This window comes from Mytilus edulis, chromosome 10, assembly GCF_963676685.1.
Source record: "Mytilus edulis chromosome 10, xbMytEdul2.2, whole genome shotgun sequence".
Taxonomy (NCBI): domain Eukaryota; kingdom Metazoa; phylum Mollusca; class Bivalvia; order Mytilida; family Mytilidae; genus Mytilus; species Mytilus edulis.
This window is the reverse complement of record NC_092353.1, coordinates 15,439,884-15,465,277: the sequence shown is the minus strand read 5'-3', so window position 1 is coordinate 15,465,277 and position 25,394 is coordinate 15,439,884. Positions and strand designations below refer to the sequence as shown.

Genomic DNA, 25,394 nt, shown 5'->3' with positions numbered 1-25,394 from the left:
TTTGTGTGTATTTTTTAAATGAAACTTTGCAATTGCGGGGGGTTGATTCATTTGTGTCTCCTAGACACAAAAATATACTATAGAAAGTCTCGCATTGACTTTGTTATAATACTGTTACTTCAAAGTGGAATAGGGAGTGGGGCATCATTTTGTCTAGTTTTGTGTTTCGTTCTGTCGAAGTCTTTAACAACTTGGTATTAGGTTAGGATTTTAGTAACATTTATAGTCATATGATGAACATTTTTCTCATTGTCGATCATACTACATCTTCTTATGTCGTATGTAGCTATCAATCTGTCAAACATTTATTGACAATCATGGAACGGTATGAGAATTCTGGTATCGTAATAAACATTCGCAAGAACATAGGTGTTGGACTACTCGGACAATTTATGCTATGTTGTTAGTCGTGTCATGCATTTTTCTTCGACTTTATCTGGGTTTGTAACACTGCGGTGTGATTCGAACGTAAGAGGTTAAAGAGTTGTTTCCATTTTGTTACCCATGTATCTTTAACTGGCGATTACAAAAACGTTTTGTTAATTTCTTTGTTATTCACCTTTTTTTATGTTAGATTTATTTGTTAGTCAGTTGTGTGGTAAGCCTGTGATGTATGTTTCCACATAAGAAAATGCCTGTTCAAAGTCAGGAATATGACAGTTGTGATCCATTCGTTTAGTGTGTTTGAGCTAATGATTAGGGAATATCCGTTTTGAGTTTTCCTCGGAGTTCTGTATTTTTGTGATTTTACTTTTTACACAGGCTTGACTGAAGGATCCTAGTTATTGTAACATTAACCTGCCATGTCTGTTTTGTTGACTACATAATTTTGATAATGTTACGGAACAAAAGACAACTGTCATACAAGAAGAAGGAAGAATTAGCTAGATATAAGACCAGGTTTGCCCACCATACTTTTGGTAAATCTTGTACTAAGTCAAGAATATGACAGTTGTTTTTTCACTCGTTCCATTGGTTCATAACGTTTGATTTTGTCATATGTATGGACTTTTCCTTTTTTTAATTAACCTTGCAGTTTTGGATTTTAGTCAAAAGTTTTAACAGTACATGATAGAAAGGGGCAGTCACATTAATAATTTAGTCTTCATTTTTCTAGCTGTGTTTTGTGTGCTATTGTTTGTCTTTCTGTCTGTATGTCCTTTTGTTTTAGCCATGGCGTTGTCAGTCTTTTTTCGATATATGAGTTTAAATGTCCCTCTGATATCCTTCGCTCCTATTTTATTTATCATTCATCCTTAATTTGCATGTGACAACGACGACGACGACGACGACGACAGACAACGTTCTAAATTGGATGATCAATAGTTAAACATAAATTATATATGTAGCGTTTAATAGGGGACCTGTAATGCATCCAAACAATTCCAGCTCTCTAGACCATTTGACCAACTTATCAATATAATAATATAACAATGTAGCTTATGTTAGTCGAGTCATGTTTTCTCATCGACTGTATCAAGGTTGTTACACAGAACATGTTGTATAGGGTCAATGCGATGGTTAACCGCTAGAACATTTAACTATGCAATATCACCAATATTTAGTACTTACATCAATATATGTGGCAACGACAAGGTTAACATCATAAATTATATATACTTAGACTGAACAAACTGTTGTTATATTTATTATTGTGTGTTCTTCCCTCAACAGAATTCTAACTCCTGCTTCTATGACATTGATCGTGGTAACACCGAGTGTGCATTAGAAAATTTGGCCAACTATGATATACAAAAATATAACCTTTGGACATTTGCTTGTCGAGTCAAGCCTTTCCTCGTTGCATTATGTAGGACTGTTACACAGTTCATTGTGTGCATTCGCAAGTAGATGGCAAACTGGTAATTGTACTAACCAAACACACATTGATTTTTTTTTCTATTTACGTCTGAATTTTTGACAGCAACAGACATTGTTGATCGGATATCCTATGGTGGCTGCATTAAATTCCGTAACAAAAACCCTTTTTGAAAAAAAAAATACTTGACAAAAAGAATTATAGATTGTATTGAAGAAACTACTTTCAAAACATAAAATAATAGTTTTTTTTTTGAAAATGAGAATACTATAACATAGAATATTATGAATTAATTACAAATGTATAGACTGACCAGTATGAGCTTTCACCATTAGGTTTTCCTGACAAACTTAATTCCCCACTTTCTCCTGTTGTAACTGTTACTTTCCATTTGTCTCCACTTTTCTCTGAGAAACTTTTCTTGTTTGCAAGAATACTTTCGAAAGCTGGAGAGGTAAACTCAAAACAAATTTCAGAATTTGGCGGCAATTCTCTTACTAAAGGTTGAAAAAGCTGGCACTTGTATTTTGAAGTAGATTTGTAAGTAATTGGGAACTTTGATTTCACATCCGATTCAGCAGTGTTTAGTATGAGTATTGTATATGCCAAAGTGTACGCCTCGTCGACTTTGCTGAAAATAGTAAGTTTATAATACCCCTTATTAAGTAAACGTGATCTAATATTGATTGAGGAGTCATTTGTTTCTACCATTAGATAATCTTTATGATCGATATCTTCGGCATCGTTTAACTGAACTAGTAGCTCAGGTGTGGATGTTGTCTTTAATAAAAGATGAAACTTGCCATCTTTGCATTTATAAAAAGAGTTTATGTCGGACTTTTCAAATCCTCTATCCATGAAATCAGGTTCCGGACCATAGTGACCGGTGTTTTTTGGAAAAGGTTTCCAATCCGATTCACCCGTGTTAAGTATGAGCACTGTATATGCCAAAGTGTACTCCTCTTCAAATTTGCTAAAAATTATAAGTTTATAATACCCTTTTTTCAATAAACGTGATCTTACATTGACAGAAGTATCGTTTTGCTCTACCATCAGGTTTTCCTTATGGTCAATATTTTCGGAATCATGCAATTGAACGAGTACCTCAAGAGTTGATGTTGTCTTCAATGAAAGATGGAAATTACCATCTTTACATGTATAACAGGGGTTTATACTAGAAATTGCGAACCCTCTTTCAGTAACATTTGGAGTTGAGCCATAGAAACCACGGTAATTTGGATATGGTTTCCAATTTGGTTCGGCAGTTCCACAACTAATGATATAATCGGCTAATGTTGTGTTTTCATCTTTTATTGTTGCATGCAAGCAAAGTGTATATTTTCCTTTGTATGGAGGGCGCACAGTGGTCTTACATTCTTTACTAACCTCACAAAGCATTATAGCTGCTTCAGTGCAGTTTGAACCTTTATCATCATATAAATCAAACCAGCAGTTTTGAAATGGATTCGCTGATGACTCGACTATAATTGTACACGGAGAATTGTTAACAAGGATTATTTCATATGGATGAGATGAAAATTTGACGCCATATTGTCGTGCTTTTTCAGAAGGTCTTATTTTTTTTGTATATTCTTCTATGCTAATTGGTTTTTCAAGTAGTTGCCACTGTTCACTTTCTTCAATATTGTTGCCGAAGTACGGAAAATGATCGAAAATAAAATTTTCTGGGGAAGTAAGAAAGGAATAGTTATTAAACTCCTTGATAAATTCCTGATTTTTGTCTACATGACCTGCACCCCATGTAGTTTCTATGAACCTCCATACTCCTTCTAGACGAACGGCGTTCCATGCATGATTGGTTTTCTGGTTGAAGGTAATGACATCACCAGGCTTATGGCCATATCCTTTGGCATATCCGCTAATTTTTTTACAACTTATACCAAGTGCTCTGCAAAGAATAAAACAAATGTTGATGAAGTATCATTTTTCATTTTCTGTCGGACATTTATTCTACCTCTTCAACTTGCGCATTTCAAACTGTGAAAATTGATTTCTTTTCCTAATGCTACGTAAGAAACAAATGTGTTTGTAGGACACCAGCCCTTTCCCAAACTCTATAATTTAAATATTCAATGAACCACGAAATTTGAGTCCAAACACTTGATCAGAATATCCTACCTGCATGACAAATATGTTGTTGTCCTCACAGATAAAACCCCAAACAACATCGTTGTTGTATGTAAATCTCATTACATTAACTGCTTGATAAACCAATTGGGTATTGACAATTCACTTGGAAACTCAACATATACCCTCACGACACTTACCAACGATGTAATCCTGGATAATCTTAGGTATGTTCTATGTTACTGTGAAAGTACTTTTATTCGTGGGGTAACACTTTTCGTGGTTTTTGTGGATGACTTTATCCCCGAATTGAAGTGTCCAACGAAATAAAACAACAATTGTCCAAATCAAGATAGGGAAAGATCCCCATCGGTAGGTTTGACTACTGATATGATCTAGAAAATATATTGTATAACGCCAAATCTGAGAATACTTTAATAGCAGTCACAGAACTACAACCGCATGCAGGATTATACCCAAGTAATCTTTAATAACCTAAACTGTACAACTTTTGATCTTTTAATTCTCATAAAAAATATTTTTAATCGATGAAAGTCAGATTTCCGGTATTGATATGTTAGTATGATAAAGTGTTCATTTGCAGTTTATATCCTCATAGTTTTCGTTCATATGGGAAATTGTAATTTCATGCTGGGCTTGATTTTGAATTATTTGACAATTCAAGATACGTTTATAGCATTTGTTTATTCTAGAGGTGGCGTGAATCAAATGTGGTACTAAAGAATTTCAGAGATCTTTTACAGTACATACAATCTAACTCTCTTTCATCTTGCAATAGCATTAACACATTTGACTTTTCTACATTTTACACAAATATTTCACATTCCAAACTAAAAGACAAATCGGAAGAGTTGGTATTGCTTTGTTTCATAAAAAAGAATGGCCAACGTAGATATAAGTATCTTGTCTTAGGAAGGGATAAATCCTACTTTCTAAAGGATCACTCTGATTCAAACAAAACATTCTCTGAAACTGACATTATAAAAATGCTTGATTTCTTGATTGACAACATATTTGTTACTTTCGGAGGAAATGTTTTTCAACAGATTGTCGGCATTCCAATGGGAACCAATTGTGCCCGTCTTCTTGTCGACTTGTTTCTTTATTTTATTATTATTACGAGGCTGACTTCATACAGGAATTTCTTAGGAAGAAAGATAAGAAGTTAGCAATATCCTTTCATTTTACTTTCCGCTATAAAGATGATGTTCTCTCACTAAATAATTCAATATTTTGTGACTATGTTGAACACATCTATCCCATCGAACTAGAGATAAAGGATGCAAGATATACAGTTAAGTCTTCCTCATATCTTAATTTACATGTAGAAATTGACAATGAAGGTCGGTTGAAAAAAAAACTTTACGACAAAACAGATGATTTCAGCTTTCCAATTGTGAACTTTTCATTTCTAAGTAGCAACATCCCAGCAGCACCTGCATACGGGGTATATATCTCCCAATTGATACGATATTCTGGTGCTAGTTTTTCCTATCAAGATTTTCTTGATAGAGGTTGTTGCTCACAAGGAAGCTATTTAAGAAAGAGTTCCAAATTGAGAAGTTGAAATCATCCCTTCGTAAATTTTACGGACGTCATCACGAGTTGTTAACCGTTATGGAATAACCGTTTCACATATGATACCGGATAGTTTCCTTACGTCGTTATTACAATCCCTTTCCCTTTCATGAATGTGACCTACCGAAATAGACTATTTACCGGATTTGTTATAAAATGGTGGGATTCGTGTTGATTATTCTTTAGTTTTCTATGTTGTGTCAAGTGTACTATTGTTTGTCTGTTTGTCTGTTTGTCTTTTTCATTTTTAGCCATGGTGTTGTCAGTTCATTTTCGATTTATGAGTTTGACTGTCCCTCTGATATATTTTGCCCCTCTTTTAAAATATTCACATTTACATGAACGGTTGTGCCAAGTTCAAAGTGATACGACTTTAATTTATGATGAACTACCATAAGGACGATCGGGTGTTTTCCGACACCACATTGGAATGTTGAATAGCAGAAAAAAATTGGTATAAGTATTTATCGAAATGTCAATTTTTTACAGAACAATGATAAACGTTTTCTTTGTGTACTCTTTTTTCAAAACTTAACAATTTTCGTTTCAATTATTCTTTTTTTCACTAAACCTTGTAAGGAGGCATAACAAAGCTAATCCTTTTCATAAAGGCGTGTGATGCCCTTTGACCGTTTTACTGAATGTAAAAAACATTTTCTTTTTTTTTTTATTTGCTTACAGCTCATAATCTATTTAAATTTCTATCGTTAAGGTTGTTTTTTTTTAAACATAAACTTTTTTTTTCATGTAAAAGATCTTTCTAATCTGACTGTTGAACCGCCATAAACCATACCTTCTATTTTATGTTTGACAATAGCATGATATAAACTACATAAAGCCAAAATATGAATTATATTTATCGTTATTAAATTTGACGCTAAAGATACCTTAAACCAAAAGTTAAATCTGATCATGAGTCAAAACCCTAATTTGCCATATTTATAAAAAGGTTTGATTCGTATTAAACATAATTATGTACTAAGTTTTAATAAGATATGATGTCGCTAATTTTATTTTGGCCCTCCTTGATAATATGGAATAGATCACAGTTACCAGATACCAGTGTAATATCCACTAGGGAAGTTCACATTTTTGAAAAGGAAAATTCTACTGCGTTGAAAGTTATTTAAAGACGTTTAAATTGTAGTATAATTAATGTAACTTTTAACTTTCAAAATCTGTTACATTAATGTGATTATTGATGTATAGGGTGGTCGATTCTCCGAGTAAAATTTGGACCATAAAATAGAGATATAAATAGAACTGATAAATTCTGTAGTTAGTTTGATATATGATAAGGGCCAAACAGTACTTAGGAGTTCTGATGCGTTCTTATGTGCAGTTTTATATGAGACGGTCAATGATAAATCATCTAATTTTTTACAATTTTCATTACAATTGTTAAAATTTGGAGGAAGTCACTGTGTTCCATTTTCAACCGTGTAGAACGCCACATGCGGGGTGTTGGCTATGTTTGAAACGGGGTGGCAATTTCGAAACAAAGAAAATATATCAAAGTAAGTTCAAGTATCAAAATTTCTTTATTTAGAATTATTAATACCATATAATGTACTGCACGGAAGGAACTGAAACACAATCTATTTCCTGCAAGCAAAACAGTCGTTTTCAGTGCTTTGTTTTCTCAAACACCTCTTCCTAGTTTTCCGTGTTGCAGATTTTGAGGCTTCATATGCAAATTTCTGGATAAAAAACTACTTTAGACGTCTTCCCTCTGCATCATTTATATAGAATTGATTGCTATACTATGACAACAAATAAAAAACTAAAAGTCCTTCATTTTGACTGTTTTTAATCATATAAGACATGTGCTTTTGATTTCATAAATAGTAAAAAATGACTCAAAATATTTTGTTTAGAAGATGAAATTTTATTTTTCCTTTCTAGTCACTATCATAGTCATATAAAAAGTCAATGATGTGGCTCAATCCACCAGAACATGGAGGAAAATCAGAGAGCAGACCCCCATATAAGATTTTGCCGAAGCCACTAACAGTCAAACTCTATCATTGGCATCAAAATTCTTCATCAGTTTCCTCTCAAAAGCGCTTGTGCATCCTGCAAAAACCACTCACTTCGAAACGAAATCGATTACTCTCTAAAATGAGACACTCACCGGCATCTTTATAATCAAATGACAATACAGTTTCAATGACACTACTATACATAACAATTTCAAAAAGCGAATCAAAATTTAAAAAAAATATTATATGGCTGTTGATTTTCTATCTCTTATCCGAATGGTAAAAGCAAATAAATATCCTTTCGACAATATTTCTATTCGTATTTTCTTTGGGACGGTCAAATTTATGTCAAACAGAATAACACCGGAAATATGGTATCGGGAAACAACTAAGAGGTTTTGGAAAACTGACTACAGACTTTTTCACTGTAAAATTTTATTGGATACATTAGCGAAAACGTGTATGAGCGCGTAATGGGCAATCCCCAAGATACAGGAATTAATTTTGCAGTTCCAAGCAAAACGATACTATCAGACCTCATCGCCCTGGACATTGATATCCCAAAGTCTGACCTCTGTTTTAGATATCTTGATTCTAACGTTCTCAAGGCATTCGTTTCCTGTATTGAATATTTTAGGTAACCAACAATATAATGAGTTTATGTTATGTGCTGACGGTTTTGAGGATGGAATAAATTTAAGGAAAGAAAAATAATCCTAGAAGACCTAATAAATACAAAGCAAACAGTTGTGGAGTAAAGACAAGTTTTTGAAACTTTTTCTTTGTAAAAGAGCACACGAGGCGCTTAAAGATTTAGTTCTACGATAAAAAAAAAAAAAAAAAAAAAAGACCGCAAAGAACTCGCCATCCGCCAAAGTAATGGTCTTTATAAGTTTGAAGGAATGGCGGATGACAATTGACATCAATCGCGATTTGAGTTTGTGATCAGTGGACTACAGGCGTCATTGTTTCAGCTTACGGAACTTAGTGGGGAGATGGCCTTTCTTGTATCAAATTTTTAGTGCCAGTGACATATTTGGAACACAATCACATTATATTAATGAAAGCACAGTAGACATCTTGTATCAAAGAAACCATGTCAGCCTCATGGATCATGATGAAATATTTCAATGTTTGAACCAAGATATCTTAAACAGGAGTCAGACTTTGGGTTACTAAGTATCAAGGTCCATGGCGATGAAGTCTGATACGAGTTGTATCTTATGACTTGGAACTGCAAAACTTATTTCTGTGTCTTTGGGGTCGGCAATTCTGCGATCCGTTATGTGTTCAATACTCTTTGGTCCACCTATAAAATTTACCATTTGGAAAAAAGTTAGGAAATCAGCAGCCAAATTGATTTTTTTCAAGATTTTGAATCGCTGTTTTGAAATAGTTAAGAATAGTAGTGTCATCCTTTTCATGTCTCCTTGAAGCTGTATTGCTATTGGATGATAAAGATGCCGGTGAGTGTTTCATTGAAGAGAGTAACAGATTTCGTTTTGGAGTGAGTGCTTTTTGTGGTGTGCACAAACGTGTTCGAGCGGAGCCTGATGGTGAACTTTGATAGAGTTTGTGTGTTGGCGACTTCGGCAAAATTTTATATGGAGGTCAGCTCTGTGATTTTTCTCCATGTTTCGGTGCATTGAGCCACAGCCGTGACTTTTTCTGACCACGATAGTAACTGAAAAGGAAAAAAAAATCATTTTCCAGCTTCAAAACAAAATATTTTGAGTCATTTTTTTACTATTTATATAATCAATCGCACATATACATAAACAGACAATGTGGAGTACTTTTAGTTTTTAATATGTTATCTTAATATAGTAGATGTGTTTGATTTAAAATAAAAGCATCAGATAAAGATCGATTTACATGATTCATATGCAAATCTATTCCTTTTTTATTGGAAGCCTCTACCCCTTGAGATGCAAAATTTGACACCCCGAGCGACACTTTATATTTGAATGAAAAACTAGTTTAAAAACAAATCAATTATAAGGATGCTGCTGGGTTTTGGTTAATTTCCATAATAGGAATTCAATTTTATATAAATGATGCGGCAGGAAGTCGCCTTAAGTAGTTTTTATCCAGAAATGAAGCCTAAAAATCTGCAACACGGAAAACTAGGGAGAGGTGTTTGAGAAAACAGAGCACTGAAAACGACTGATTTTGCTTGCAGGAAATAGATTGTGATTCAGTTTCTTCTGTGCAGTACATTATATGGTACTAATAATTCTAAATAAAGAAATTATGTTACTTGAACTTACTTTGATAGGTTTCTTCGCCTCGAAACTCCCACCCCGTGTAAACATAACCGACAACCCGCATGTGGCGTTCTACACGGTGTTTTCTATATATGAAAATAAGCTTGTGAGTTTCAAGACATGCTTATTGGACTATTTCATTAATGATCTAAACAATGGATACATAAGCATATAAAATGTTATTGTTTCTTCAGCAATTAATAAGAATTGTACCAATTCATAACATAATCCAATAAACTTTTCACAAGGTTTTCTTGCAAATTAAATTAAATATTGCCACTGAACTGATCTGCATTTTACATGTATACTTCACATATCTATGCCCGATTTTGTTTTGTTTTCTTGAATGTTGTAAAATTGAAGAAATTCATATTGAAACCACAGTGAAACACACATGAAAGATATCTCATTTAACATACATTTACATATCTATGAAACAAAACAATAAGTGTTTGGAGCTCATAATACAGAGAAATTTAGTTTACTTTTGCATGGTATTGGTTGCAAAAATTTGTTACGTTTCATTTGAATGCAATATTTTAGATTTAAATGGTACATTTCTTCATTTAAATGCAATATGATTTATGCAAATGGTATAATTTGTCATTTAAATGCAATACTTTTTTTATTTGAATGGTATATTTTTTTCATTTTAATGCAATATTTTTATTCACTTGGTATAGTTAGTTTTTCAGTTATATGCAATGCTTGTTTTATTGGAAATTGACTGACCGTAATAAGGTAAAATTTGTAACAACGCTTATGATTGTGTATCGTTTGAACGATATATATCTTGTTTTTGTAGAATTTAATTTAGCATATTCCAGTATCAACACTGTCGTTTCTATCCCCATTATTAACAATCCCGTAAATGAATGACAAGGCGAAACACATAACTTGGGTGTTTTATGTCAATGCGTAAGTTGAATTACAGATTAAGAACAGTTATTTAACAGTTTCGTGTACAGAACAATGAATATGAACTGATAATTACGTTTGTTTTATATATGAACATGATTCGAAGATGGTATTATGTTACAATGATCAACGTTTGGGAAAAACTATGGAACGCATGAATAACATTTACATATCAATACAAAGATCAACGTGTGGGAAAAACTATGGAACGCTTGAATAACATTTACATATAAATACAAAGGACAATCGGAATCAATGATTAAGTTGAAAGTGAATTTACGGAACATTTATGGGGTTAATTTGATTTGAATTATTGTGTGTATTATGTGACTGAAAATTTGTTTTTTGTTTGTTTGTAGGTTGAAACGATAGGAATAAATAGTTACAACCTGACAATTGATTTCATGCCCAAGTTATACATTTCAACGCAAAGTCATGCCTACAAATAATGGTGACAAACCTGGAGATGGGAAGAAAGTTTTGAAAAAGGAGAGAAGCAATGCAAAGGGAAAATTACATCGAATATTGAATCGGTTCAATAAGAGTCATCACAACAATGAATCGAAAGAATCACTGGAACTAATCCTCAAAGACCTTGAAGATGCTTTTTCTGAGATGGAAGGAGGTCATGCCTCGTACTTAGAAGTTTTGGATTCTGACGACGAAACAGATAGCATATTATTGAGCACAGTAATACAGACATGGATCATCTTTACCAAGAACTTTGTGAAGCAAGGTCAATGATGGGCAAAGTGGTTGAAGCAGCAAAGGTCAAAGACACAAAACCCATTGAGGAAGTAAAGTGTACGAAGGATAATATGAGAGTGAAAAAACTGGATGCACCTATTTTTAGTGGGAATATAAGAGATTACCCAAGCTTCAAACAAGACTACAACCTCCTCATGAAAGATGACCCGTTTACACTTAAACAATGTTTGACGGGAGAAGCACTTCTTACTGTCAAAGGTGTTGACAACGATTTTACGGAAATGATGAAAAGGTTAGACATTAAGTATGGAAAGCCAGAGAAGCTTGCTGATGCTGTACTTAGTGAAATTAAAGGACTGAAACCAATGTTTGATGGTGATTATATGAGCTTTATAACCACAGTTGATGTTGTCGAGAGATGTTGGCTCGATCTTAAAAGAATGAACATGGAACTTGAAATGAACACAGCTACGATGATCAGTCAAATTGAGAGACTTTTACCTCCATTGCAGAAGAGGGTATGGGCTCTTCGTAAGCAAAAGTATGGATCACATACATTTCCGGAATTACTAAATTTTCTTTTAGAAGAAAAAATGCTATGGAATATATTCATTCTGATTTACGAGACAGTTCTGCTAGTCGAACATTACTTAAATCAAAGGTTCACAATACAACATTGGAGGAAGATTCAGCCGTAGAATCTCTCCAAGCACAAGTAAAGCAAAATCAAGAAACATTGAAGCAGGTAGTTGATGGATTGGCACAGGTAGCAGAGGTTATGTCGCATGGTAATAAATATAAACAGAACGGTGATGGAATGAACTCGAAGAATAATATGCCTATGAGAATAAACCGTAGAAATTGTTGGTATCATGAGACTGATAATCATGATATTGGAAAATGTACAGCATTTAGTAGATTGGATGGTCAGACTAAAATAGATTTGATTCGCAAACAAGGAGGATGTTTTAGTTGTCTCAAGATTGGACACTTATCAAGATACTGTTCAAATAGGAAACCGTGTGATGTCCTGGATGAAAATCAACAAATGTGTTGGGAGGATGCACCATCAAGCTTTACATGGAATTCAAGTCAATGGATCAACGTTTCACAATTGTATCAGTATTGTTAATGGAGATAAAGGTAGAGAAGACGTTTTGCTCATGATAAGCAAGGTTCCGACCAATGGAAACTATTTGACAGCACTATGGGATCCGGGAGCTAACATTTCACTTATAACACATGATTCTGCTAGGAGACTGAACCTCAAGGGAAGAGATGTAACATTGTCCGTGACAAAGGTCGGCAACACTACTGACTATATCCAAAGTAAAGAATATATAGTTCCACTAACTGATTTAAATGGACAGGAATGGAAAATAAGGACGTATGGAATGGATCAAATTACGACAGACGTGACTAGGGTGGATTTCCGTGGCACTGCTAAGCTATTCAAAAGCGTGACGGAAAAGGATGTAGTTCGACCTGAGGGAAAAGTCGACATATTGATAGGCAGTGATTGCTGTGTTCTTTTACCAACAAAGGCAGAACAAGTAGGAAATCTTCAACTGATGAAAAACCAATTTGGTTACTGTTTGAGAGGTAGTCACACGCTTCTTAAAGTTGGTACGGTGTCTCATCATTATGTACGTATTCATCATTTATATGGACAACAATACGACACTGGTAGCATACATATTGCAAATTTTAATGGACTGAAGGAAAGTCTGGATAACTTTTTCAACATTGAAAGCTTAGGAACTCAATGCAACCCGAAATGTGGAAACTGTAAGTGTGGTAAATGTCCGATCGGAAATGGTAATTATACTATAGCAGAAGAACGAGAACTGAACATGATAAGAAAGGGACTTCATTATGACAAAGGTGAAAAACGTTGGACTGTAACTTATCCATGGATAAGAAAATCGGCAGAATTGCCTAACAATATAGGGGCCGCAAACCATCGTCTTGAATCAACAGAGAAACGCTTACAACGCACGGGACAAGCTATGCAAGAATGGATGAAACGCACTTGGAATCAAACTGAATTTATTCTTTTGCCAACTTCGCATCCGTTTATCAAGTTGATTGTTGGTTCTTTTCATTCGGAGGATCATTCAGGGGTGGGTACAACGTTGGCCAAATTAAGGAGCAGATACTGGATTCCTGGGGTACGTCGGATTATTAAGCTCGTAAAGAAACGATGCATCATTTGTAGGAAGCGAGAGAAAAAGATTGTAGCACAGCAGATGGGTATGTTACCGATAGAGAGACTACAACCTGACTAGCATTTTATTATTGTGCTGTTGATTTGTTTGGACCATTCATGATTCGAGATACTGTGAAGAAACGAACACTTGGTAAAGCATATGGTGTCCTTTTTAACTGCTTGACCACAAGAGCAGTATATGTTGACTTGGCAGAGGGTTATGATACAAGCAGTTTTATAATGACATTAAGAAGATTTGTTACTGTTAGAGGATATCCAAGAAAAATGATATCTGATTCAGGTTCACAACTTGTGGCAGCAGGCAAGGAACTACAGCAAGTAGTTCACAAATGGGACTGGGAACCAATTAAGTCGTTTGGTGAATGCAAAGGTATGGATTGGGTCACTACCAAATCAGCAGATGCCCAATGGGAAAACGGAGTCAGTGAATCACTAGTCAAATCTGTGAAAATGAGTTTGGAGCTTGCCATAGGAACATCGGTGATGACGTTTTCTGAGTTACAGACGGTGTTATTTGAAGTATCTAATCTATCAAATAAAAGACCAATTGGAACAAAAAATTCGGACCCAATGGAAGGATCATATTTGTGTCCAAATGATTTGTTATTAGGTAGATCAAGCATTCGTGTTCCTAATGGAAACTTCAATGAGAACAGCAATTATAGATTGAGGTGGAAATTTATTCAACAAGTAGTCCAACACTTTTGGAAAAAATGGACACGAGACTTTTTTCCTACGCTAATCCTTCGTCAAAAATGGCATACCAAACAAAGGAATGTAAAAGTTGGGGACTTAGTGATAGTGCAAGATTCAAACATTGTCCGTGGACGATGGAAAATGGCACAGATCATCGAAGCGAATGCCGGAAGAGATGGTTTTGTGAGAGATGTGATTCTCAGATATAAAAATGTCAAGAAGTCTCATACAATGGATGCGAGGATCAAACCATACGCCGTTCCGTGCACAGGCTTGTTGTAATATTACCAGTTAAGGAACAGTTACAGGATTGCTATTTGCCGGGGGAATGTATCGTTTGAACGATATATATCTTGTTTTAGTAGAATTTAATTTAGCATATTCCAGTATCAAAACTGTCGTTTCTATCCCCATTATTAACAATCCCGTAAATGAATGACAAGGCGAAACACATAACTTGGGTGTTTTATGTCAATGCGTAAGTTGAATTACAGATTAAGAACAGTTATTTAACAGTTTCGTGTACAGAACAATGAATATGAACTGATAATTACGTTTGTTTTATATATGAACATGATTCGAAGATGGTATAATGTTACAATGATCAACGTTTGGGAAAAACTATGGAACGCATGAATAACATTTACATATAAATACAAAGGACAATCGGAATCAATGATTAAGTTGAAAGTGAATTTACGGAACATTTATGGGGTTAATTTGATTTGAATTATTGTGTTTATTATGTGACTGAAAATTTGTTTTTTGTTTGTTTGTAGGTTGAAACGATAGGAATAAATAGTTACAACCTGACAATCGATTTCATGCCCAAGTTATACAGATTGGTCGGTAATTGTTTGGATTTCTCTTCTTCTTTCTAAATATGAGTGACCAAGAATTAAAAACTGACGCGTCGGAATATCGTCCTATCTAACTTAATTTGGCGTTCGTGCACTGGCTGTTATTGGATAGAAACAGATGCCTGCGTGCATAGTAAAAACGCCTCCAATGAAATACCTTTCTGCATATATTATTGCATTTAAATGAAAAAATATACTATTCAAATAAAAAATATTGCATTTGAATGAAAAATTATACCATTTAAATAAAAAATATTGCATTTAAATGAAAAAAATATTGCATTTAAATGAAAAAAATATTGCATTTAAATGACAAAATATACCATTCAAATAAGATATTATTGCATTAAAATGAAAAATTATACCAATTAAATTAAAAAAATTTCAGTTAAATTAAAAATATCATTTTTTTGCAACCAATACCATGCAATAGTTTACATAATAACTTCTTCATCAAAAAGTTCTTTAAGAGATGAAAAATTGAATGGACTGAAGGAAAACTATGTTGAGATTTCTTTTGTCAAAATTATTTCTGAAAACTTACTCTTTTATACGTTAAGGGGTCACGTCTTGTAATCTTCAAAAGCAGATCATTCGGTTTTGCAATGAAAACCGTGAGAAGATTTTCCGTTTATGCTTGAGTGGAGTCATTGTCATCACTTCACAAGGCATGTATACTTCTAAAATCGCATTTTTCTATTTCAATTCATTAAATATTGCAAATCGAGGAATGCTTTACTATGGTAAATATTTCCACGAAGAACCTGTTGTTCATGCGCATGGAGTTAAACTCCTACAAAACCAATCGTCGACAAAGTGACATTTAACTTTTGATATTTTTCTATTAACAGACCTGCAAGTTCAAATGTCGTTTTTTTTTCTGTACACGATACTGAAAGTCGTTTTGTTCGGTATACACATTGTCAGTTGTTGTTAGACGTCTATGATAAAAAAACAAATGAATAAATGCGGCTAAAATTTCATTTACAAAATTGTAAAAAAAAACAACGTTTCAAATAAAGGCAAGTTACTTGCATAGTTTCAGTGAAGTTCATACAAAATATGAATTGACCATGGAAACGGCTACAGCGTAAATATAAGTGGTTTATATTTATGAATGATTATTTTTTGTCCTGCAGTTTTCTCTAATTTTTGTGCTATTTTTACATTGCCTGACCAGTGTGAGAAAAACATTTCTCCTCACTTGTAGAAAATCTGTTCTCGGCAAATGATTGGTTGAAATTTAATTGTGACGTTACATTTTCTTGTTTCCTTCTTAATTTTCTTATTGTGACGTCATGAAAAAAGGCGACCATGCCTGATGACGTCACATAAAAAGTACACAACTTTCCTAAAATCTTTGAAATGGAAGGATAAAAATCATAAGAGAAACAGATTCCACGGCTGTTACTCGTGTATTACGATATTTCTCCACTCTCAACAGTTAAATTTTAATTATTTAAAATGCTCGGCAAGCCTGGTGCTTTAAAAATTAAAATTTAACTATCTCGAGTGGAGGAATATCGTTATACACTTGTTGCAGTTGTGGAATCTATATTTCTTAACGTCGAAAGTAGAACTTCCAACTAAAGCTGGTACATGATATAATACTAGGCACAAAGAGCAGCTACTGTGACAAAACGTTTTCATCTAACAAGTCTATAGATAGTAAATGAAACTCTGATCAATATGGAAGCCGTCTTGTCACACTAACGGCTCTTTGGTTTTTAGTTGTCCTTTACCATGCCTACCTGATATTTGATATGTAACTGTGTGAAAAATTGACCTTCGAAAATGCATTATAATCATACATGAAAATCTAGGCCATTTTTTCAAATTAACCAGTATGTAAAATTATTAAAAGTAGTCAATAGTACAACATCGAACTACTTACTGGCACAAGGACTCAAACAGGTTTGCATATCCTGCACAAACACTGCTTTTGCTGGTTAAAACACCTTTTCCACTTGTGTCTAGAGATGAAAGGTTCCCGCCAAAGTATGCATTGGTGTCATATCTATAATGTAGAACTATATAAAACTTGCAGATTCAAATTGTTATAACAAACAAAAAGATACTGTTGAAAACTAACTTTTACAAAAACATGGATTTATTTCATATTTTCTTTATACATGTTATATATTACATTATTGAGTACTAGTATCTATCGAGTAAGAATTTCAATATCATATCAAATCAAAATAATTATCAAAAGCATAAAATTAAACAAGGCGTAATTGTAACAGGATGCTGTTACGAAGTCTCCCAAACAAAGCTTCCATATTGATTTGATTTGTTTATGTCCCATACAAGAATATATATGGTTTAGGGGTGGGGATCTTGATCGTTTACAAGTTTTCAAACAAGAGGGGGTGAGGTGACCTCCTAGGGACGTCCCTTTTATTTCATTATATTTGCTTAATTGTCCCATGCAAGAATATATATGGTTTAGAGGTGGGAATCTGGACCGTTTACAAGATAAAAGCACATTCTCAAATTGAACAGGGTCAGGGCGACCCCCAGGGACTTCCCTTTTACATCATTGAATTTGTTTTATCGTCCAATTCAAGAATATATATGGTTTAGGGGTGGGGATATGGACCGTTTACAAGGTAATAGCATATTATCAAATTTAAGGGGGTAGGGATGACCCCCCAAGGATTTCCCCTTTATTTCATGTGATTTGTAATATTTGCTGCATAAATTTATATATAAATGACTTTTACTTTTATACATTAATTTAATTTTAAATTCATAGATTCAGGAACTTTACAAAGTCCCTGATTGATTCAAATACCACAATTGGACATTAATATACGATTTCTAATCACTTATTTATATGAAAAGTAAAACATACCCCAAATAAACAAAAAATGATGTAAGAACATTGCATATCAATATAGAATGTCATTAACAAATAAAAAAATACTGCCAATATTTTTGGCATTTCCACATATATGCATTACTAGGAAGTTACCCCTTTCATGAATATTAGGTTACGTGAAGCTATATCTATAGATTAGCGTTGTTTATAAAAAGCAATCGAGTTGAGATGACAAATGATAATCTGTTTATCGCTATTTTACCTATGACGACGATGTCAATTTCATGTCAATTTTCATAAGAATGCCACCTCCTCCTTGTTTCTAGCGATAATTTTCCATCTCAAGCGAGTAGCATGATATGAAAAATTATCACAAAAAAGACCAAAGGAAAAAATGCACAAAATAGCGATAAAAGACTTTACATACCAGCCCATAATTAATCTTTTACATTTTACCGTAAGTTTAGCAACAAATCAAAAATAGTTTAAGAATATATTGAGAAGTACAATAAACTATGTATTAGATGTAGATGTCAGTCATTACAAAGATGAAAATTGATAATTCCAGGGGAAAAGTTGGAAATGTCAAGTTGATAGTTGATAATTCATAAATTTAAGTTGGAAATTCTTAGGTTAAAGTTGATAATTCCAAGAGTAAGTTAATAGGCTAGGATGAAATTTGAAAAAAATGGACAGGAGAGGAGTTTTGAGTAAAAAAAGGATGAGACGCTTTGCTCCAAAAAAGCAGGATGACAATTTTAGAGAAAAAAAAATTAGTGAAAAATAAAAAGGCAGGACAGAGATTACAACTAATAAAACCGAAAAAAAACAGTTTTTATCCTAGCCCTCCTTAAAATCAAATGGTAGCTCCCTAAGGTAAACAAGTGTCCTATACTTTCAAACTTTAGACAATCTATATCGGTTAAACTTAACGAAAGAATGACTTATTACCATTCTTAAGTTTACGAATAACTCTTTCACTAGCCTAATTATTCTGTAATTTCTGTAAAAGTCAAGATTCATATTTATTTTTTAGTAATTCAGCATATGTCAAATTTAATATATCATATCACTTATATTGCAAAATTTTGAAAATTGTGAAGAGCCATCACTTTCGGATACAACGCCACTATTAATGGTAAAGGCATATCCAGGTGTAGTGACACGGTCACCAAAAAGTACACAACCTATATATATCGTTTGTTGAATCATTGAATCTTCTTCTATTCAATACGCAAGAAATTGCAGAACCTTTAGGACCGAACATTCCGAAAAGTTTTGTCAAACACAGCTTCGGCAGTCTATTCGTAGGGGTAGATATCCTAAGTATATCGAAAGTATATAGTTTTAAAAACAGTTGATTATTATTTGTAAAAATGACAATATCAATGCATTTCGTACGTAGCCATTGTATGCATTTAAAGTTAAATTCCGTTTCTTTGTCCAAATTTTCACATACCTTAGTCATACATTTAATTCATTTGTAAAGAGCGAATGCACATGTTCACATATGAAGGTTAGTGTCTCTTTAAGCTCGAAAAATGCAACTAAAATTTTGAAATTACACTTCAAAATATGACTAACGGCCCATTGTAAATAAATCAATAATATGCCTTATGTGCCTCAAATAAAGGTACTTAATTATAACATTATGTAAACAACAAAATATCTCTGTGGAGTGATATTTGTCATATTACTATGTTTAACAAGTGATTAGAGCAGAGGACCATACATCAGAAGGCTTATTACCATATAGGAAGTAACGGTATTTCCAGAGAACTTATTGTGTGAAAATGTGGATATTTTAAAACTAGGTGCTTTATCATAAATGGGTTAAAAAATAAGCAGAAAAAATCGATATCGTTTTGTACTGCGAAAATTGCGGCACATGTTTGAAAATGTCTCAGCCTCAAAACGAGCCATCATACATACATTCCTATAATGTATTACGGATATTGACAAAAAAATGTATTATATTGTATATCCGATCACTCTAATGTTAAAGTTTAATCAGCTTTTCTGGGAGCCTTTTTCTATATTCAATATCAATCAATTTATTTACCTGATGTTTTCACAAATCCAAACATAAAGTGCTCTCACAACTTCTATATCATTCTTTGCTGGTTTGGCAAGATATTTAGCTAGTGTTTCTATCGACTCTTCTACAGATGTTGGTGCCTGGAAGAAAACGCTCAATGACAATAATTTTAAAGACAAAGCTCGACGTTTTGATCAAAGAAACTTTTTACAGACAGTCAGAATAAAAAAATAAAAATTGCTTTATTTTTGTTCTTCTTCGAAAAACACAAAAATGACAGAACATTGAGTATGATAACTTAAATAAATCATAGGTGAATTAAGAAAGGACTGTAAAAGTTTACCTGCCTATGAAGAAATAACATAAAAAATGTGGTGCACACATATTTATTTTATTTTGAATAGACAGAAAAAAAATTAGTCATTTCTTATAATTTAATTCTAAATTCCATTTTAAACCAGAGTAAACCATGATTTAACGGTCATATGTCAAAATTATGTCTATGAGCTGATAAACAAAACAACGTCAGCCAATCAGAAACCGCGTTACATCCAAAATAAATTATAAGGTTTAAGAGTGGATTAATATCCCTTGAAAAAACATTGTCAACATTGGTGTCGTCTCAGTCTGGTAACAATCTGCTCTATTTCCCTCTCATCAATGTGTAGTTTATATAGCAGGGACCTTACATTGGTTGGGGGCGGTTCTAAGCAGTTAAAGGGGTTCTACATGATTGATTATTATTTCACTTTCTTCGGATAGCAAGTTAATTTTTATGAACTTCTGTGTAGTATTACCGTAGCTTTGTAGGTCGGTAGAAACAAAAGCCACTGTGCGAGTACTGAAGTCTTTTTTTATATCTTTTTAATTTAAGAAATGGGAATATTAGTTACCCTTTTTATCATTTTCGAAATTATTTACTCAAACGTGAAATTCGAAAAAAACAACAGACTATATAAAAGCTTTCAGATGTGTGTCAATTCCCCTTCCCCTTCCCAAATGTTTTAAGTTCAATCCTACGACATTGGAGATTTCTTAGTTTAGTTTTCTGTTAAAACCGATATTGAAGTATAATTTTACAATTCTACAACAGTGTTCATGTTTATCTTATCATGTGTCTGTCAGGGCAAGGATCCGGCCCAATTTATAAAATCTTTTGTGGGTGGATTTTACGTAGATGAATCAAATTGTATAATGAAAAAACTAATTAAGTTGTTAAATTTGATGTAAGCCATTTTGTTCTTCTTTCTTACATTTGTTTGTCTTTATAGTGATTTATATTATAACACAATGTTGACTGCTGTACCCCTATGTTTCACATTTTTAGCTGTTGTGTCTGTTTGTATTGTGCGCGCATTGTTGTCATTATTATGGAATTTGATGCGACTGTCATTCAGTTGGGAGGTTTAGATCAATCCACTATTTTCTCCAAAAAAGAAAATGCCTGTAACAAATTAGGAATATGACTGTGTTGTTATCCATTTGTTAACTGTGTTTGAGTTTTTGATTTTTCCCTTTGATTAGGCACTTTCCTTTTTGAATTTTTCTTTGAGTTCAGTATTTTTGTGATTTTGCTTTTTGTTGTTGTTGAAAAAATATAATTTCAACCATATATAATAAAGATGGTTAAAGGGTTTGCTAAGTCAATTGATAAAGAGTGACACCAACAAAATTCCTATATTGAACCGTAGCATTTCTTTGATAAAGGAATACAACAGAGAAAAAGGAGAAAATTATATTACATTGTTTGATATCTGTTCTCTAAAAAATTATCACCTGCCAATTTACCAATATAAATTATCTCAAAAACTCGAATTACAATATGTGAGTATTGGTCATATCCTTGAGACAACAAAAGTGGAATTATATGTACATGTAAGATTATTTTAAACCCATAAGAATGACTAAACAAATAGTCCTATTTAAGATCGAACATTTATATTTATTTAACAATAAACCAAAAAGTTTAAATGGTTCAAAACCAATCGTCAGATCTTTATTCATGTCGTTTTTATTTCTCGAAGTATGGCGCAGTTCAATCTTACAGAAAAGATCCATATTAATTTTCCCACCTGTTTTGGGGTTTTCTTGTTTTAAGGTAGCACAATACAAAGATTTTTTTACTTCCAATCACTAACCTTTGAAATGCTGTAACTTTCTTATGAATGCATAGAAAATAATAAAAGAGGTATGTATAGATAGATAAAAGATTAATCTTTTAAATGAATGCAATATTTTTATTATGCAATCATTATGTAATCAATTATTATTTAATTAGTGACAAAATCTGGGTAAGTTCACTTGAATGAATTTAGCTCTATCATCTCTTTAACTATACAGAAAATTTTAACGAAATCTTAACCAACACATCATGGGCTTCAAAAGGGTGTCTCAGATTGTCTCTATGGTATTCTATTCTCTCATAAATCTCTAATTAATGTAAACATCCTGACCACATAAAAGAAGATAATGTTTAATTAGGTGTAAAATTTGTTCTATACACTCTATCTGAAATCTGAGACACCCTTTTGTAGATAATGGCCATAGGAACAACATATAATAAATTCAACCCTCTAGGGATACCTATGCAGAAGCTAATTTCATTTGAAAGTGGAAATTTGGTGAAAAATATTTTAGACACAGTTAACATTATATTTGGTTACATAATTGTTGCATAATACTAACATTGCATTAATTTGAAAGAGTAATCTGTTAGCTATCCAAAACTACCACTATTATAAATTGTCAAGCATTATTAAGAAAGTTACAGCATTTTAAAACTTGGGAGTTGGACTTATAAAATCTTTGTATTGTGCTACCTTAAGACAATATCTAACAACCTTTTTTGTAAGCAGGTTAAAACTCTCTGTTTATTTTCTTTTAAAAAAGGTCAGAATAACGTTTACTAATATTTACGGGTACTGTGCTTTTATGATTATATTTTGTCGTATAATTTGTTGAAAATCTGATTGTTTTTAATTAAGAAAAGAAATATATGAAAAGTAATTAATAAATGGTAAACTTGATAACAAATATACTTTTCTAGTAGTAATAACATTTTCAAAATATCATGGTCAGGGTCATAATGTTGAATGTATAGCCTTAACTAAAGACTCGAAAGCGCCTGTGTCGCCCACCTGCAGCTTGATTGAGATTGTGTCACGGTGATGTCTGTTGTACCCCTATTTTGACCATTTTACCTATTATGTCTGTTCACGCATCGATGTAAATATAATGGAATTTTATGCGACTTTCATACAAGTGAGAAGTTAAGCTCTATATAAACAGGTTCAACCCACCATTTTCTACATTTGAAAATGCCTGTGCGCAGTCAGGAATATGACACTTATTGACCATTCGATTGATGTGTTTTATTATTTGATTTTGTCATTTGATTAAGGAATTTCCGTTTTGAATTTTATTCTGAGTTCAGTATTTTTGTGATTTTACTTTTTTCTTCAACAATGACCAAATCTTGGTAAAATATTAACATGAAAAAGCAATAACTCTATAAAGAGTTAAATGCTTATTTCAGTCATTTTGACGTAAAGGTAGATCTCGATCATTTATACTTTTTTTAAAAGGTTTCTGTCTACCTTTCTATTTGTTATATTATATATTCAGTGATACACCTCTTTGAACTGACGTTTGGATAAAAATAAGGGACTTTTGGATAAAAGAAAGTGACGTTTTGATAAGAGAAAGTGACTGTTGGGATAACAGACAGTGACTTTCGGGATAACAGACAGTGACGTTTGGAAAAACAGAGTGAAGTTTAGATAAAACAAAGTGACGTATGGCTGATCAGACACCATCGAATGTCAAATAATTTTAAACGGTCGAAAGTATATGAAATTACGGTTGAAAATTAAATCATTACCTGTCTTGCATGCTCATCTATATCTTTAAAATCGTCATAGTTCAGTTTTAAATCTCGAGATTTTAATTTACTACTGGTTATAGTTCGACCTTGGGATAATGATTGGTCATTGTTCGTGCTTGTTGTTGGACTTAGGGATAATGATTGATCATCGATCGTGCTTGTTGTTCGATCTTCGGATAATGATTGGTCATTGTTCGTGGTTGTTGTTCGATCTTCGGATAAATATTGGTCATTGTTCGTGCATGTTGTTTGATCTTGGGATAATGATTGGACATTGTCCGTGGTTGTTGTTCGATCTTGGGATAATGATTGGTCATTGTTAGTTGTCTTCACTGATGATAACTGACCATTTGATGATTTGATGACAGCTGCCGTAGGATTGTAGTTTACTCCAACCTCCTGTTTTGAAACCACCTGTTGGTTTTTAACTTTGTTCGACTGTTCCGTACCAGATGACGAAGATGAACCACACCCCATAGCTAGCTACAGCTTAGATTGTAAGAACCTGTGAAAAATTGATGGCACATATGTCATATAGTGAACCTGATTATTGTTGCACCGGATACAGTTTATAAGATTGATAAAATTATTATTAGTTGTAACCTTTTTTTCAATTCATAAAAAGAAAGTTGAAATTAATTTGCATTTGTTTCATTTCTTTATTTTGTTCAACAACGTATTGTTTTTTTTCTAATTTAAAAGCTTAATTGTCATTATGCCATAAGTCGAAATGAGCATGTAAATAAACATGGAACAAAATGCAACTTACCCAAGGAAGCACAGATCGTCGTAATTACTGGTCGTTACTGGATATTAGAGTTAACGAAGTTCCCAGGAGAGCCGTTGTAACTACCGACATTTCAATATTTATTTGTTTATAAATTTTTACATCCTTGACAACTATATGTGTACAAATCGATTGAGTAATTATTTTATAATAAGAACATGTTTGAGATCAAAAGATAATCATTTATGTTTCGAAATTGTATCTGTTAAAAATGTATGTGTTTAAAAACATGGATTTTTAAATTGATTTAACTATTAAATTAGCATATTTCTTAATTGAATCTTGTGTTTAACCTAAATAGTACTGTTTTTTTTTTAGTTTAAACATATTCTATTTGCTTAATTAAATAAAGTCATACGAAACGTGTTTCTTAAAATCTTTATGTTATCGCAATTATTGAACCAATGCATGCATATATATATATATATTTATATATTACAATACAATAAATTAAATACAAACAAAGTTTGAATGGTTTAGAAACAATCTGCAGTGATATTCATGTCGTATATGTATACTAAACGATGTCTTGCATGGACTTTTTTGTTTATATTTATTACACATCTATAACGTACGTTGTATCAACAAATATTATGATATTGATAAAAATTAAAACTGTGCCCATGGAAAGCACAATAAATACCAGAATTGAAAGGGCTATGACATTTGTTTATTTATTTTCCATGCGTTCCAAT

At 32.9% G+C, this 25,394-nt stretch overlaps 1 protein-coding gene across 1 annotated transcript; it reads right to left on the bottom strand.

The window, feature by feature from the left end:
* Positions 1-1,611: 1,611 nt before the first annotated feature.
* Positions 1,612-24,901, bottom strand: LOC139492358 (kyphoscoliosis peptidase-like). The gene is made up of 6 exons (XM_071280565.1): positions 24,682-24,901; positions 24,327-24,417; positions 23,910-23,963; positions 20,054-20,169; positions 17,062-17,184; positions 1,612-3,728 (listed from the first exon to the last, which is right to left on the bottom strand). The coding sequence occupies exons 2-6, from the start codon at positions 24,387-24,389 to the stop codon at positions 2,102-2,104; spliced, it is 1,983 nt and encodes a 660-aa protein (XP_071136666.1). The 5' UTR covers positions 24,390-24,417; positions 24,682-24,901; the 3' UTR covers positions 1,612-2,101.
* Between the last annotated feature and the right edge of the window lie 493 nt (positions 24,902-25,394).

Excerpts from the sequence above, each read along its gene's own strand:
- LOC139492358 (XM_071280565.1), bottom strand. The coding sequence starts at position 24,389 with ATGGGGTGTGGTTCATCTTCGTCATCTGGTACGGAACAGTCGAACAAA. Across the intron at positions 20,170-23,909 it reads TAGATGAGCATGCAAGACAG|GCACCAACATCTGTAGAAGA; the intron begins GTAATGATTTAA and ends GTTTTCTTCCAG. Across the intron at positions 17,185-20,053 it reads TGGATTTGTGAAAACATCAG|ATATGACACCAATGCATACT; the intron begins GTAAATAAATTG and ends TCTACATTATAG.